The 17,145-nt window shown below is 39.7% G+C and overlaps 1 protein-coding gene across 1 annotated transcript in view; it reads right to left on the bottom strand.

Annotated features, from left to right (window-relative positions):
• THSD7A (thrombospondin type 1 domain containing 7A) overlaps positions 1–17,145 on the bottom strand; it is a 332,730-nt gene that overhangs the window by 36,153 nt on the left and 279,432 nt on the right. Inside the window, exons 15-19 of the mRNA XM_077809385.1 lie at positions 13,395–13,573; positions 6,404–6,409; positions 5,368–5,501; positions 1,907–2,060; positions 570–711 (exon numbers count right to left, since the gene is read on the bottom strand). Of these exons, the coding sequence (XP_077665511.1) occupies positions 570–711; positions 1,907–2,060; positions 5,368–5,501; positions 6,404–6,409; positions 13,395–13,573 (615 nt within the window). The remainder of the gene's footprint in view (positions 1–569; positions 712–1,906; positions 2,061–5,367; positions 5,502–6,403; positions 6,410–13,394; positions 13,574–17,145) is intronic.

Here is a 17,145-nt window from a genome sequence, read left to right as displayed (position 1 = left end):
AGTTCCTCAAGAGCATTTTCTCTGAATCATCAAACAGTTTCACTCTATTTTCACTACAGACTGTACAAACCATATTACATAACACAGGAAACCAGAAAGACCTATACTTTGAGTACAATGAATGCCTCTTATAGGTATTTTATTTCTTCTTACACACAACCCCCCTTCACTATTAACACAGTTTCACTACAAACAGAGAGGGCCTCACTAACAAGAGAAACACCTTGGATATGGTGGCAGACAGAGGGTTATAGTTAGTTGCAGGGAGGGGTAGGGGCTTCTGGAAGGCCAAAACTTCAACTCTAAGGGAAGCAGCTGTAGCATAGCCAAACCAGCTCTTCTTTACTACCTGCTGAGAGCAACTTTAGCAAGACTGAGTGAAAGGGATTCCTCTAGTACTTCTTTTGGATCAGAAGTAAAGGACCATGAGCCCTGGTTTAAAGCCAGGTGCTAACTGGGCAAACTTGACTCATACATTAATTTTTAGCTGTATGTAGAACTAAATTGTGAAAATAGGCAGAGCTCTTATATTTTTACAGCCTGTTATTAGATTTTAAGGACGCTAATACCTGTCACATTGTAATCATAGTGGTAACAGTTTTTGTTCAGACTGCAAGGTTCTGTCTCAGTGGAAGCAGGACAAGCCTTTCCTTCATCAGGTTGTCTTAGAGGCTCCGCTGACCTTTCACGCACGTTACTTCCATTGCAGGGCTTGAAAAGGAAAACAGAAACAATTATTTTTGATATATTCAATCTCTCTACCTACAAACATAATAGCCTTGTAAGCATCCTTTTTACAAAATGCTAATGTAAAACAATGACATTATACTTTGCCTAGAAGGGACTGTTTCCTTGTTATTTTATGGGAGGATTTAGTTTCCTATTTTATCTTAGTAATAATACCTAGGAATTAATAATACCGAATTACCTTGGTAATGCCTTAATAATTCCCTATCTAGTTCACATTTCATTGATACTGCCTTAAAGCAACTGAGCATCTGAATTTCCAGATTATGAGCTGTCTCTCCAAAATCTGCAGTGCACTGACTCAGATGCTGAGGAAAAAACCCTAAGTTCCCAAGCTTCTGAAATAGAGAACCCCACTTTTAGCCTCACTGGCTTTGCTTTCTCACCTGAGACTCCAGACAGCCAAAAAACACAGGGCTGATGGATTAAGCTATCTTTAATTTCACCTAAGTCTTTTACCCGCATCTTTTTGCTCTTCACAGATAATTATCTCATTAAAGAACACCCAGGCTAAGTCTACACTATAAACTTACATCGGTATTACCACGTCACTCAGGGATATGTAAATGCCACATCTCTGACATAATTATACCGATCTAACCCACTGTGATACAGCACATTTCCCACTGACATAGCTACCCGCCTCTCGCAGAGGTGGAGTACCTACACCAATGGGAGAAGTTCTCCCTTTGGTGAAGGTAGCATCTTCACTGAAGCACCTCAGCAGTATAGCTGCATCAGTGTAGCTGGGCCACTGCAGCGTTTTAGTGTAGTCCTGCCCCTACTGTGTTTTTACAGACAGAGATAAAGCCAGATTGAACAGGATCTAAGAACTGTGGGGTCTTTAAATATTACCAAAGCTGGCTCATCCAAAATTAACCTTCCCTAAAAATGGAGGGCAATAGCTCATGAAAGTGTCAACATTAAGAGGTGATTTCTTGAGCAACTGCTTTTAATGAAGAACTGCTGACACGCTGCCCTCTTGATGGGATGGTTGACAATCTGCTGTTGCCAGTAATGCAGTTGATAGGAACTTATAATCATTTGCATGTGTGTCTACTGTTAAGTGTAGCATCTCTGCATAGTAACTTGAGGCTTACTTTCTTTAAATAAAATAGTCTTGAAACCTTAAATGTCAAGTTGTTAACATGTTTCCTACCAAGGAACATCTAGACCACTGGCCCCATTCAGACATAACACAGTCTTCAGGGCATGGCAATGTGCATCTTCTAGCACCAAGAGGCATCTCTTCAGGGTCACACAGGTAGTCCTCAACAGTGTCAGAAGGACCATCCATGGTGTTTTGCATGCATCTGGAAAAATATAAGGCTATAGATAAAAACATATTTGCCATGGATTTCCTACAGTAACTGCATCCCTTACACTAACATAATGTGGCATTTTAGCAGTTTGACCACAAGCAATATACAAATAGAAAAATCTAGAACATTTTTGATATAATCCAAATAAATAATGAACTATAAAATACGGATGAGAATTTGAAAACGTCAAAATATCCCCAGTATTTTTCTGCTGCATATCGGTTGAAGCTCAGGGCTACCTAGGAGTGAGAAGCTCTTGAGTTCTAATCCTGCACAGCCGCTGCCTTGCTGAGTGAATGTGCACAGATTCTCTGCATCATTTTACCCATCAGTAAATTGGAATTGCACACCTTCTTACCTCTGAGAGTTATGAGGATAATTCTGTTAATATTTGTAAATCTCCTTCCAAATTCTAACCGTTTGGAATTGTTTCTTCAGTTACATGCCTCTTTTTTTTTCTGATATCTTCAAAGCCTTTAGCTTTGCTTACATTAGCATCCAGAGGCCCCATTAAGATCGGGGCTCTATTGTTCTCAATGCTTTACAGCCAAGATGGAACACAATCCTTGTTCTAAAGAATTTTCAATTTAAACAGGTCTACTCTTCCCAGCCCTCACAGCTGCTGCCAGAATAGGGGGCATAGCAAGGGTCAATTAACGTTGCTTGGAGTTGATTCGCAACATAGTAGGGGAAGAGCCAATGCGACGGTTAAACTTTCACTTTCTCTGCAATATTTTATAACGATACCATTGCATTATATTACCAATTCCTGTATACCTGAAGATCTCATGCTGTCAGTCTGAAAACATTTTTAAAATGAGATTATTTTAAATGAACACAACCAACAGAGATGCTGCATCTGCAAAAATCTGTTTGATGGAATTAGTTATCCAATGAGAGTTAGTATATGGATGGCAAAAAGAAAGGCAGTTATTTTTGTGTTCATCCCAAAGGGCTGAAATTCCTTTCTTTGGCATAAATAATAGATTTTCTTCTCTAGCTTTGATGGTAGTGTCAAAATCTATGTACCTCTGGACAGAGCATAAAGCATCACCACCACCATCACCAGTACTTACAGCTTTTTTAAAAAAAGAATAAACTCTTGGCGGGACTTCCAATATCTATTTTGGTTGCTGTTATATCAGAGTAAATTATGCACTTTAATATTTGTGACAAGCGAAAACTAAAAATCTGACCTTCAAATATATTGTTAAGTTCAAGGAATGCTTCTGTTTTAAACATAATCTTGTCAAATCTAGCAACTGCTACAGTATTTGTGGTACATTAAAGAGAACCTTTGGCAATTAATGTATCTGGCCCTCAAATGGGTCCTGTAGACTGAATTCATTTTATGGCTTGTCATTCTATCATGCAGACAGAGATAACTTCTTTAATTGTGTATTGCTCTATAGGTAGCCTTAGAGAATAATATATAATCAACACTGCACTTCTTGCTATGTACATTACCATACAAGACTTCTCTTAAGCAAGTCTTTGAGTAGAGGTGTAAGTTGATCAGTAGACAGGATGCTTGGATCAGATTCAGCAAATATTGGAATGAGATTTCTGGACTTGTTTTACTAAATTCACTCTCTACACAGTTTTACATTTACAGAATGGGGGGTGGGGAGAGAATGTACCTAACTTTTTTTTTTTTTTTTTTTTTTTAACTAAAGGGGAAAAAGTCAGCATTCTGAACCAGGCTGAGTCTGACACAGAATTGCAATGTACGACTTGACTTTCAGTTTAACTATTCCAGACAGCTCAGTTTTTCAACTTCATTGTACTACAAGTGTTCAACAACTGCAAGAAGGTTTTGGTATTAACAAATATGCATGTTTTTTAAAAATGATTTTTCTTTCCTTTTCAGAAGTGGGACTGATTAACTCAAAATCTTTGATCAGAAAAGAACTGCCCGGAGAAGCTCAGTGAATTATTTGAATTAATTAAAGGGACAGTCCTGAGACTCTTGCACAATGTGCTGAATCCTGTGCTGAATGTGCTCTGTGGGCACAGGGTTTCAATCTCTGCATTGTAAATCTGGTACCTTTTACCAGAACTAAATTCAACTAAACAATTAAAAATATATCCTTCTTCATGTGAATTTATACTGAAACTATCAAACTATTTAATTCCATAAAAATCATGCTGTAATCATGGTACAGTCAGCTTCCGAGCAGAATTGTTCCTCCTCCGGAGGTGATTACTTTCCAGACTCAGATAATGTCTATGAATTTGTTGTCAGGAGTGTGTTCTATTGTAGTGTGTCAGAAATATTACAGCCATGTTGGAACACTGGCACTTCAAATCCAGTGTTCACACTGGCTGATTTAGCAGACCTAGAGGATACCAGGGTAACAAAAAGGTGTTGAAAACCACACCAGATACAGGGCCAAATTCTCTGCTCTGATGCTGGGTCAATTTAATACGGAGCAGAGATTTTCACCCATTACTTTTATGTTTAGAGCTTTCTAGGCCCAAATACATTCCAAATTTAAAATATGGTTAAGGACTTACATAGCTTTTCTTTATCCTTCCAATAAGAACTGTGGACACATAACTATTCCTACTGTTCTTATTACACTGCTATAGAGTTCTTTATTACTTATGTATAAAACTCAGAAATAGAAGAAGCACCGCTAATGCTAACATAAGACTCCCCACAGTACATTAATCTGTCTTTGGGCTGAGAAGCAAGTCTGAGGCACTGACCACCTGTGGTAAAGTTCTCTCAGCACTTTTCATAAACAGGGCTATTAACCACAAGCCCTGGCCAAATTCCAACTGGGGTGATTACATTCTGAATATCTGAATTCATTGTGTTTTCAGTTGGATATAACATCCTTCACCTTTTGCACCAAACTGTTGTGCAGTATTGCTGTGCACTGTAAAATGGGTTGCCACGTTTCACCCCAGAGGTGGTTGCACTTCACTGATAAGTGAGAATTGATATCTATGTTAAATTCATAAAGAACTTGGGGATTGTCCTGGCCTTTGAAAGGAACTATATAAATGTAAATTACAGTTTTATTTTTATAAAGTATAATAAATGTTTTTTTTTAAAAACAGAACAAAGGGCTAAATCCTAAACTGGTGTAAACTGGTTTAGGTCCACTGAGTTCAATCTACACAGATTTACACCAGCTGAGGTTTTGGTCTAACATTCCGTACACAAACTTTTGTGAAAATGCCCTTGTCAAAATACTCTTCTGTAGAATTTTGCTTCTTTAATCCCATCGTAATTTAAAGGTGAGGGTTTCTGGTTTTGTTTTTTCAAGAGAAGGATTACATTGTTTACCTCACTTTCCTGGTTTGCACACCTTCTCCACAGTTCTCCTTTAAGTCAACATTGGTCACTTTGCAGACGCTCCAGGGTTCTGTAACCCATATGTACTGGCTGCAGTCGCTGTGGCATGGGACAACCTCATATACCTGGAAACCACACAGAGTGTAAGTTTGTGGCACACAGTATGCAAACATGGTAAGTATGCAGGAACTGTCGTTCTGACATAGCAGCGACACAAACATTATTGTTATTTTGTAAAGATAACAAATATATTTAATCTCAATACAAGTAGGTTGTGAAGCAGTTGCTGTTACAACAGACATAAAACACCTGATACCAAAGCAAGGAAATGAAAAGTTAAATCCTTAACAGTATAAACTCTCTTTTGCACCAGTATGCATGCACTTTACCATTACCACTAATATACACCAGAGAACCCACACAACAGCCTTAACTTTGCTCTAATAGGGAAGCCAGCTTGTACTGTCCATTTGCCAACCTGTTCCTGTCTTTCCTTTTATACTCTACACTCCCCCACCTAATATTATTAGTTGTGGATGTTTGGGGAGGGCTGATTCTAATGGTATCACTCCCTAAATTACACCAATGTAAATCAGAGCATAATCTGGCCCCTTAATTTGAACTATTTTTAACTGTAAAAAGAAAAGGAGTACTTGTGGCACCTTAGAGACTAACCAATTTATTTGAGCATGAGCTTGAGCTGTAGCTCACGAAAGCTCATGCTCAAATAAATTGGTTAGTCTCTAAGGTGCCACAAGTACTCCTTTTCTTTTTGCGAATACAGACTAACACGGCTGTTACTCTGAAACCTGTCATTTTTAACTGTGAAGCCTTAAAGTTATTATATCATGCGAAGATTGGAATGTTTTATACAGAATATCTGAGGTACATTAAAAATGGCATCCTATGTACTATCACATATATCTTTTTAAAGAACAATTACAGAAAAGTCCAAACAGTGCATACATTATAGAACTTGGTCAGGAAGCACATTATAAGGTTAGGTATCTATTTTAGAGACTCTTACCTGAGCCTGGAACAGGTATTTGCCATGAACCCAAGGGAACAGCCAAAGAGAAATAGAAACACTAGTTAATGAGTGAAACACAGATATTTGAATGGTGTACATTTAGTGCTTCATTGGTTAAAAACAATCCTCTATGCTCTCTACCAAGCAGAAAGCCTCATCACTTAGGCCAGATAAGACATAGCTTTCCCTCTTGTATCTCTAACAACACATTCTGCAAGAAGTCATAATGTAAGAAAAAATTATTCTTTTGCACACCACCTTGATGGAGACTAGTGCAAATATGCTCATTTCCCCCTCACACTGTTCATAACACATGGTTAAACTATTTTATTCTCTGCCTTCCATGGGTATCAATTCTTTACAGGCTGGGGAGTTCAATTTCTCTAAGACTGAAGAAATTCATGAGTGGGTTTGGATGGAAGACTGTGTTTTATATATTATCAATATTGTACTGCCAGGGAGTGTGGGATGGGGATGTAAGCAGTGTCAGGATGAGCTCCACCCTGACATCTGGTGGTGAGGTGTGGCAAGTTGTGGAAAAGAACTTCAGGGGTCAATCTCATTTGCATAGGCACACCCACCCCGCCTAGAATGAGGCCATAGCTGCCCAAATGGTCACTTTGGCTGCTGTGGGATCCCCAGTGTCTCTGTTATTGGGGCAGGAAGAATAAATTGTTGTTATGCTGATTATGGGAACTGTGCTTGGAACTGTACTTGGCCTTTTGTTATGATGGAGGGACTCACCATCAACTAAGTAGCACTCGCTAGGCAAGGGTCATGGGTTTTAAAACTCTGTGAACGGAGAGAGGCTGGGGACAAGTATTAATACTTGATGGCAATGGGCCTCTTGGTGAGGGCCTTACATGCTAATTGCACTTCTTCCTCTCTCCACTGTGGAATATCAGAGCTAATTTTGATTCCATTAGGAGTCTAGTTACAGGCTGCTGAGCTCACTTTGGGCTAATAGTGCACCAGCACTGAGGATCCCCTACTACAAGCTGAATTCACCAAAGAGCTGAACTGACTAAGAGCTGAAATCACTGAGCATTGTGTTAAGTAGTGGGGGAGCCTGAAGATATATTGTGGAGCGGTTTGCGGGACGGCTGGAGTGCCTTGTGGACAGGCTGGTGGAGCAGTTCATAGGACAGCGGGAGCTGCTGGTGGGACGCGGAGCAGTTTGTGGACTGGCTGGTGGAGCAGTTCGTGGGACGGCGGGAGCTGTTTTTGGGCCGCGGAGCTGAGCGAAGGAGTTCGTGGGGCGGCTGGCGGAGCGTAGCGGAGGCCTATGGAGCTGTGGGGCGGTCAGCTTCAGATCATGTAAGGTGCCTCTTACCCCCGTCCCATCTCCACCCAGGTTGGGAGGTAAAGCTCCACAGATAAACTTTCGAACTCTGGGGCTGCCCTGACCAGGGACAGAGACTTTTGGGTCATTGGACTTTTGGGACTTTGGGTGATTTGGGGTTGCTGGACTCAAGAACCAAAGGGAAAGAGGCATGCCACAATTTGCTTGGGGTGGGTTTTTTGCTCATGGGTTATGTTATGAATCCTGTTGGTGGTGTTTCCTCAACATAATGCCACATTGTTTCTCTCTGTTATTAAAAGGCTTTTTGCTACACTCAGACTATGTGCTTGCGAGAGGGGAAGTATTGCCACTTGGAGGCACCCAGCGGGGGTGGTATATATTTGTCCCAGGTCACTGGGTGGGGGCTCGAGCCGGTTTGCATTGTGTTATTGGAATGGATCCCCTAGATATTGAACCCGGCTTGTTGCTGCCAACTCTGACGGGCAGAAGGGTTACAGGTATAAAGGTGAAGAACGTGACAAAGATCTCATCCTTCACACATTTTTAAAGTCTTTTTAGCCTGTCCTAAGTTTGTGTCCAGTATTTGAAAGCAGTTACCATGAAAAGCTCTTCTCTAGTTGTCTGCTATATCTGCTATCAGCTAGGTAGAGCCAACATTACTAGGCAATCTAAAGGAAAATCTCAGTATGGCACTCTCTAGCTGTTGGCAGCAATACACCTATCAGCCAAGACAGAGCCCATGCCTGCGCCCCAGGTGTTATTGCAATTCTCTCAATATTATTGGCATTTATGTGACTGTCACTGATAGCAAACACTTAGAGCTCGACATAGTCATGGACTCCATGCCTGCCTAGGTAGGTGGGGAGGCAGACAATCCCTGAAGCCAAAGAAAAGGTAGATGTTATTTTCCCCAGGAAACTGGGATCTGCCCCTTTAGCAGAAACTCTCTCATAGCCAGAGAGACAATTTTTCAATGAATTGGATCCAGTATTATCATTTGCAAACCTTCATTATAGCAGTGCAGATCATTTTATTTTTTTAACTATAGATGCTTAGGGAAAAGAGAATAAATCTTCAAAAGTTAATTTCAAGAATTTCCTGCTTCACAGTTAATTTAAGATATTTGCTTATCCATATATCACACTTTTCTACAATCCATCGGTGATCTTTCTGAAAACACCATCCTGGCCACTATGGATGGAGAAGCCCTCTACACCAACATTCCATTCAAAGATGGACTACAAGCCGTCAGGAACAGAATCCCCGATAATGTCACGGCAAACCTGGTGGCTGAACTTTGTGACTTTGTCCTCACCCATAACTATTTTACATTTGGGGACAAAGTATATCTTCAAATCAGCGGCACTGCTATGTACCCTCGTGGCCCCACAGTATGCCAACATTTTTATGGCTGACTTAGAACAACGCTTCCTCAGCTCTCGTCCCCTAATGCCCCTACTCTATTTGCGCTACATTGATGACATCTTCATCATCTGGACCCATGGAAAGAAGCCCTTGAGGAATTTCACCATGATTTCAACAATTTCCATCCCACCATCAACCTCAGCCTGGTCCAGTCCACACAAGAGATCCACTTCCTGGACACTATAGTGCTAATAAGCGATGGTCACATAAACACCACCCTATACCAGAAACCTACTTTCCGCTATTCCTACCTACATGCCTCCAGCTTTCATCCAGACCATACCACACGATCCATCTTCTACAGCCAAGCTCTACGATACAACCGCATTTGCTCCAACCCCGCAGACAGAGACAAACATCTACAAGATCTCTATCAAGCATTCTTACAACTACAGTACCCACCTGCTGAAGTGAAGAAACAGATTGACAGAGCCAGAAGAGTACCCAGAAGTCACCTACTACAGGACAGGCCTAACAAAGAAAATAACAGAACGCCACTAGCCGTCACCTTCAGCCCCCAACTAAAACCTCTCCAACACATCATCAAGGATCTACAACCTATCCTGAAGGACGACCCATCACTCTCACAGATCTTGGGAGACAGGCCAGTCTTTGCTTACAGACAGCCCCCCAACCTGAAGCAAATACTCACCAGCAACCACACACCACACAACAGAACCACTAACCCAGGAACCTATCCTTGCAACAAAGCCCATTGCCAACTGCGTCCACATATCTATTCAGGGGACACCATCATAGGGTCTAATCACATCAGCCACACTATCAGAGGCTCGTTCACCTGCACATCTACCAATGTGATATATGCCATCATGTGCCAGCAATGCCCCTCTGCCATGTACTTTGGTCAAACTGAACAGTCTCTATGTAAAAGAATAAATGGACACAAATCAGACGTCAAGAATTATAACATTCAAAAACCAGTTGGAGAACACTTCAATCTCTTTGGTCACTCGATTACAGCCCTAAAAGTTGCAATTCTTGAAAAAAAAACCTTCAAAAACAGACTCCAATGAGAGACTGCTGAATTGGAATTAATTTGCAAACTGGATACAATTAAGTTAGGCATGAATAAAGACTGGGGGTGGATGGGTCATTACACAAAGTAAAACTATTTCCCCATGTTTATTCCTCTCTCCCCCACCCCCCCATTCCTCAGACGTTCTTGTTGACTGCTGGAAATGGCCCACATTGATTATCACTACAAAAGGCTTTAATCCCCCCCCCCCGCTCTCCTGCTGGTATTAGCTCACTTTAAGTGATCACTCTGGTTACAGTGTGTATGGTAACACCCATTGTTTCATGTTCTCTATGTATGTAAATCTCCGCACTGTATTTTCCACTGAATGCATCCAATGAAGTGAGCTGTAGCTCACAAAAGCTTATGCTCAAATAAATTTGTTAGTTTCTAAGGTGCCACAAGTACTCCTTTTCTTTTTGCGAATACAGACTAACACGGCTGCTACTCTGAAACTTTTCTCCAGGAAAGACTTTGCTGTGCATACACCTCTGCCAATATGTGAAAGTCATAAATAAGGATATTAAAGGAAATAAAGTCATAAATAAGGATAGGGACACACCTTTTAGCCCCAAATGAGATACTTTAGGATGGAGAGAGCAGAAAAACAACTAATGGTTTTATTACATTTGCCCTTAAATGGGACAGTTGGCATGTATGGATATATTTGCAAATAATTTAAATTAGAAAATAACATTATTTATTAATGAAAATAGGTTTAGATTAAAGGCCAGATTGTGATCAGTTCCTACTTGGACGTGCCTGATGGAAGAGAGCAAGGTGTCCTTCCCCCACATTGCAACATGGGTGTGGAGTCCAGGCCCTGTCTCTCCAGTCACAACCCTGTGTGTGCCAGCTACTTGAAAGAATGGGTGTTGAGGGTTGGAATCTGGCATGAAGAACTGAGCGTGCCACATTCTCCTCAAGGGTGGTGTAGCTACGGGTATGTTTTCTGGGAGACCACGGTGCAAATTCTTGCTGAATCATCTCCAACTGTATCATGGTCCTCTGTGCCCTCTCCCCAGAACACCGGTGGGTAACAATGGCAAAATCTGACCCGTATATTTTATATTACAAAATATTATTTACAAGTGGCTATGCCTTTCATTCTGAAGTATTGATATGGCAATGTACTAGTTTGCTCTGTTGATTTTCTTTGAGCTGTGGATCAGGTGTGGATTAATTAAACATCCCTGGGCAGCTGTTTGGTCATTGGCACAGGCTGAGTTTATGGGATTTCCACACTTAAGGATTTAAGTGAAGTGTATTTAATATTAAGGGATACAAACTCTCAGCTTTATGGATGGCACAGCCTCTTCCCCATGCAATATCAGACTTCAATTTTATCTTTATTATAGTCATTTAGTATTTGAATTTTTGGCAGCTATAAAGCTGCAGCAAATAAGATACTAGGTTATATACCAGTAGAGGGCAGCAGTGCTATATAAAAAAACAAACTGAGTTTTCTAATACAAATATAGTAACTTCACCTCTGACATCCTGAAGAACTTATTATGAAATATTGTGCCACATGAATATTACAAGCAGGAAGAGATTTTTTTCATAAACTATAATTTGTTCCTATTATAATGTATTTTCTGTAATTTCAAACAGTTTTAATATGCTCCTCAAAACCAACACAGCCTTCATTGAAACTTGTATTTTGTGTTCAAGTGGATTCTAAACATAGTTTATTAGCTATAGTTTAAACACTTTCTAACTAGAACTAATTATATCCCCTTAAGTAGAAACATTAAATCAACACACCATTTCATTCTGTGCTGACAAAATGTCAATAAGATGGAACTAATAACATGTACCTTATTCGAATATGAATGGCCAGATTTTTTTTCCCCTCTGAATATTTATGGAGATGAATATGGGGCCATTTAACATGCTATCCACAAATGCAAATTAAATCCAAATGTGAGATGAATATAAATCAAACCTGAAGAGAGACAAGGAACCTGAAAAGGCAGTTTTTACTACTAAAAACTGCCCAACCAAACAACTTTACATGCAGCAGGTCTTACATGCCTGGCAAGGCCAGAACTTTTTTTTAAAAAAAACTTCTGTTGAGAGCTTCCTGCTTTGTGTCAGTGTTTTGTATCCAGACACATACAGTTCCGTGAGACCCTAGTGAGGCATCCCCAGGATCAATTTGGCTGACTGCTGCCCTGGGAAGGATTCTAACACCCAGGCAGTTATATGTTCAAGTTTCAGTCTCAATCTTTCTTAAAACAACTGCACCTGGAAGGCCAAAAACCACTTGGATGCCAATTTTGGCGATAGGATGCTAAGGAGGACACAAGGATCACGCTGAGGATACTTTGTATGTTTCTGGTGTTTTGTTTTGATTTTGTTTCATTTGTTTTTTGTGGTGGCGATGGGGGGAGGCGGTGGAAAGGAGGATGGGCCTACACAGTGATTTCACTGATTGCATGGAGTACCTACAAGAAAGAAAGGCAGGGCCAGAGGATTGACACCAGAACCTCTAAAGGGGTTTTGGGAGTGGGGGGGGTTGATTATTTTCTTTTTCAGGCCCAGAATTACAACACATATCAGTCTGACCAGGAGTCTGGGTCCCAAGATATTTTTACAGTGGAGAGCAATTTCCTCTTTCGTGAAGAACCAGCAATATTTTTTAATATTTAGCTCCAGATATTAATACTATACCAAAATATCTGCTTCAGTGCACAGTTCTCGTGATGATGATGTATTCAAATGGAGGAGGAGGAGACTGAGCAGAATGAATTGGTGTTCTTCATGGGCTGCTTGCTTTGCATGCACTTTATCTGTAATGTATGGCAGTGTTTGAATTAAGGAGGGGAATTTCCTGTTACTGTGTAGTTCAACCTCTCTCTCTGTATACTGAGAGCTTTATCTCTTTCTCTTAAACATACTGCTGAAGAGCTGATCTTGCAAGGTGATGAGTGTCTGCAGTTGATGGTATGCAAGGTCTGGAAGAATTGGCCTTGTAAGTTTTGCCTTTGTAATACAGCATATTGCCCAGATTTTTTTTTAAAAAATCCACAGAGAGAAAAGCCCTAACCTTAATTTTGCATATAATTTTGGTCTTCCACCAGTGCCAGTACATATTACTCAATTCAAAAAGCATGTGAAGTACTTAGAAGGGAACGATTCTTCACTGACTTTATATATGTAATAATTTGTCCACACAGAAATAAACGAATATATCAGCAAAGAAAAGTAACTGGATTTACCTGATTGACATGATCCAGCTTGGGGCAGGGTCTTCCACCATTGTAGGGTTTTTCACGGAGCCATTTAGACCTAACCTTTACCCCACTCCCACAGGATTTACTACAGCGAGACCAGTTGGACCATTCACTGAGCTTGCAGTCTGAGGGGCATGGAATAATGCAGGCTTCCTCGATGTAACCTGAGAATGGAAATAAAAGCAAAATCTCTTCAGCATGTTGCTCTGCCACTTCTCTCTGAAGCCTCAGTCTCGTTTGTTTAAAGTATCCAAAGTTTGACTTGATAGAAGTGGGTGAATGCAGAGATTTCTTTATCATTTGGGCTCAATTAAATTCCGCAGGAAATTGACACGCCCCTATTGATTGTGTTAAAATAACAGCTGAGCATCCTCAATATTATCTGATTAGAATTTGTTCTCACCAGATTTCCACAATCTGACTTTTTAACAGCTGCTAGAGTGTAATTGACACTTGCTGCATTATTCTCAGGCTGCAGAAATGATAGATGTGTTAAAAAATCCTGCCACTCAGATGAGTTACATAGTTGTATCAAACAAGTCCGCTGTGGTTATATGTATGTTAACAGTCTAACAAACTGGACCAGAGATGTCCTGAATGCATATGGAATATCCCCTAAAATGCATATGTGGAAAAGTTATGGTAGTATCTTAGGTACCACATGTAATAACTTGGCAAATGTAGACTTTTTAATGAAAATAACTTTACATACAGTTGAAAAACCAACAAATTAATCAAATGATGAGATGCAGTTGGAAAATGAATCACTTATGTATTGTAAGTGAGATAATTCTCGTACCATTGGCAGAGCAGGCTGGTCACAGTTTTACATTTATTGTCTTTTAGTTTCTTTGAATGTCTCTTTATTTTTATATTCTTAGTGAGGACTTACCTTCTCTATACTATTCATTATTTTGTCTGCACCTATATTGTCTCCTTTTATTACTCTAAACAATCCTAAGCTTTTCAATATCTTTTCATATAGAAGTCTTTCCAGATCTCTAATAATTTTCATTCTTCCTCTCTGAACCCCATTCTATTTCTGTTATATCCTTTTAAGATAAAAGAGAGGCTTGAATGGCATTGGGTCATGTTAGGTCAACAATTTGGCACTCCCTCCTCTTTTTTTTTTTTTTAAGGCTTCTATCTTGTTCTCCAAAATTTCATCTTTCATTAAATTAAATATCTGTAGCCATTATGGTTCTGAGGAAGCAAACAGTATTTTCGAGGTACACGGACACAGCGATGGCAGCCTGAATTTGTAGAGAGCCTGAAATACTAACTCTAAGAGGTGTGGACTGTCTCATTCATCTCTATAGGGTGCTAACTCAGGTGCCTAATGATAACTGAAATGTCAACACTTATCTATTTCACTGCTCATCAAAGCACATAAGAAAGGAGAGGGACTTTCTTCTTATGATGAAATGTGCAAAAAATTCATTTTGACACTACAGTTGAGTGGCACTTGAGATACACTTACTTTGTTTGCAGTTTGACCTATGGAGCTAAAATGCCAGAGGGGAATAGTGGAACTTATGGGACATTTGAGTCCCACCAGAGCAGAAGGGGCTTGGCCTGTTCTGGTGACTGGTGTGGCATCATCTTCTCTTCCTGCTTCTAGAGGATGCTGTGAGACCCAGGTAGACATCATTACACTGGTCACACTTATGTCATGTTTTCAAGTTTTCTTACAACCATGACCAAAGAAAAGCTTAGATTCTGATGTCCTGTCACATGATTCTGGGGGCCATGTGCTTTATTCCACCTCTGCCCATGGGTGCATCCAAACCCAGTAAGGGGAAGCCAAGCCTCAACTGCCAAGCAGATCATGCTCATGATCACACTTTGAGCAACTGGATAATCTACTGTGAGTGACATTCATTTTAGCTTGTCTTGTAGGTGGAGCCTAGCTTGTGGACAAAAGACTAACCAAACAAAACACTACTTATTTCATTTCCAGTTTGGGTCTGGATAAGAGTGACCAGAACTGCACACAATATTCCAAGCAAGAGTATGCTATTTATATACATAATTGCATTATAATATTTCAGTATTAATTTCCCTCCTGTTCCTTTTGAATCCTAGCAGTTTCTTTGCTTTTTTGTCCACCTCCACATGCTGATAACCTATCATCTTCATCAACTGTGATGTTAGCAACTCTTTAAAAACGTAAACTCTGAGTGAACTGTCTTCTGCCAAGATCTTTTCTGAAGGCAACTAACACCAAACAATTATGTGCAATATAAAAATGCATGAACATTTGATACATTATATTTCCAGATATATTTCTAGACACTTTCCAGCAATGTATGTTAAACACAAGGTGCAGTAGAAATAATAAAAAAAACCCTGTACAATTAGAATATGCACATTTTACCTGTACACTCAGATAAACTCTGAATTCTGGTTCTAGTTTTCTACAGCTTGCACCTGCTTGGAACTGCTAGCTGGTTAAATATCTATACAGAGTATGTCTTGAATTTGATCTATGTAGAGCTGTCATTCAGAGAATGTATCATCATTAAGATGTCAACTACTTCACAGAAGTGAATTATGAACTTGTTTATTAAGTAACTTTTGACATTCAACTGACTGACCAAATGATTCTTTATGAAAGGCACATTGTTTTAGACATATTTTTGAAAACCATATGATATGCAGTGGTATGGATTGCCCTGCAGCAGAATGGGTGACATCGATTATGGATCATGTCTGGGTTAATCTTGGAATTCAGATGTGCCTGACCTCAAAGCTCCATCCTACACTAAATGTTAATGCATAAAAAACAAATTGTATATCTTCTACAGGACGCAAGAGCACTTTAAGATGGAATATAAAGCCAGACATCTGATTTCCATATTTTGGAATATTTCAAATTTGACATGAATCATGACAAGGAAGTTAAGAGAGAACAGAAAATAACTGTCTGGCAGGATTTTTTTGGCCCGTTATTAAAACATGAGGAGTGTTTTATATCTCTAAGGTTGAGTTTATTGACATCCTAATCTACTGGATGCAAGCTTTTATCTACACTAGTTTCAGTGTTACTTTTACATAATTTTGCCCATATAAAACTATTTCTATTTTTAACAGTAACACACAATTTTAGTGTTTGTTAAATTTCTCTCTCCAATTTAAAACTGGAAGAAACAACTTCATCTCATTTTAGATATATTATTCACTTTTTTCAGCAGATAACTTCAATCAATCTAGACTGGTTCATCTAGCTCGTTTATTGAGACTCTAGCCCGGGGTAGGCAACCTGCGGCACGCGTGCTGATTTTCAGTGGCACTCACGCTGCCCGGGTCCTGGCCACCGGTCCGGGGGACTCAGCATTTTAATTTAATTTTAAATGAAGCTTCTAAAACATTTTAAAAACCTTATTTACTTTATATACAACAATAGTTTAGTTATATATTATAGACTTATAGACAGAGACCTTCTAAATACATTAAAAGGTATTACTGGCACGCGAAACCTTAAATTAGAGTGAATAAATGAAGACTCAGCACACCACTTCTGAAAGGTTGCTGACCCGTGCTCTACCATAAGCCTCCAAAATATTTTAACTTTGCCTGATTGTAACTCAAGGGGATTCAATTTCTCACCATCTGTCTCAGTTACAGATTCAGGCACTTTCAGATGTGAGTGCCACAAAATACCAGTAAAAGGGTTAGGGGTTTGTGTGTAGACTGGTTACTGGGATAAGAAAAGGAAACTTCTGGGAACATATTT

This window comes from Eretmochelys imbricata, chromosome 2 (assembly GCF_965152235.1).
Source record: "Eretmochelys imbricata isolate rEreImb1 chromosome 2, rEreImb1.hap1, whole genome shotgun sequence".
Lineage (NCBI taxonomy): Eukaryota > Metazoa > Chordata > Testudines > Cheloniidae > Eretmochelys > Eretmochelys imbricata.
This window is presented reverse-complemented; position numbering and strand designations above follow the sequence as displayed.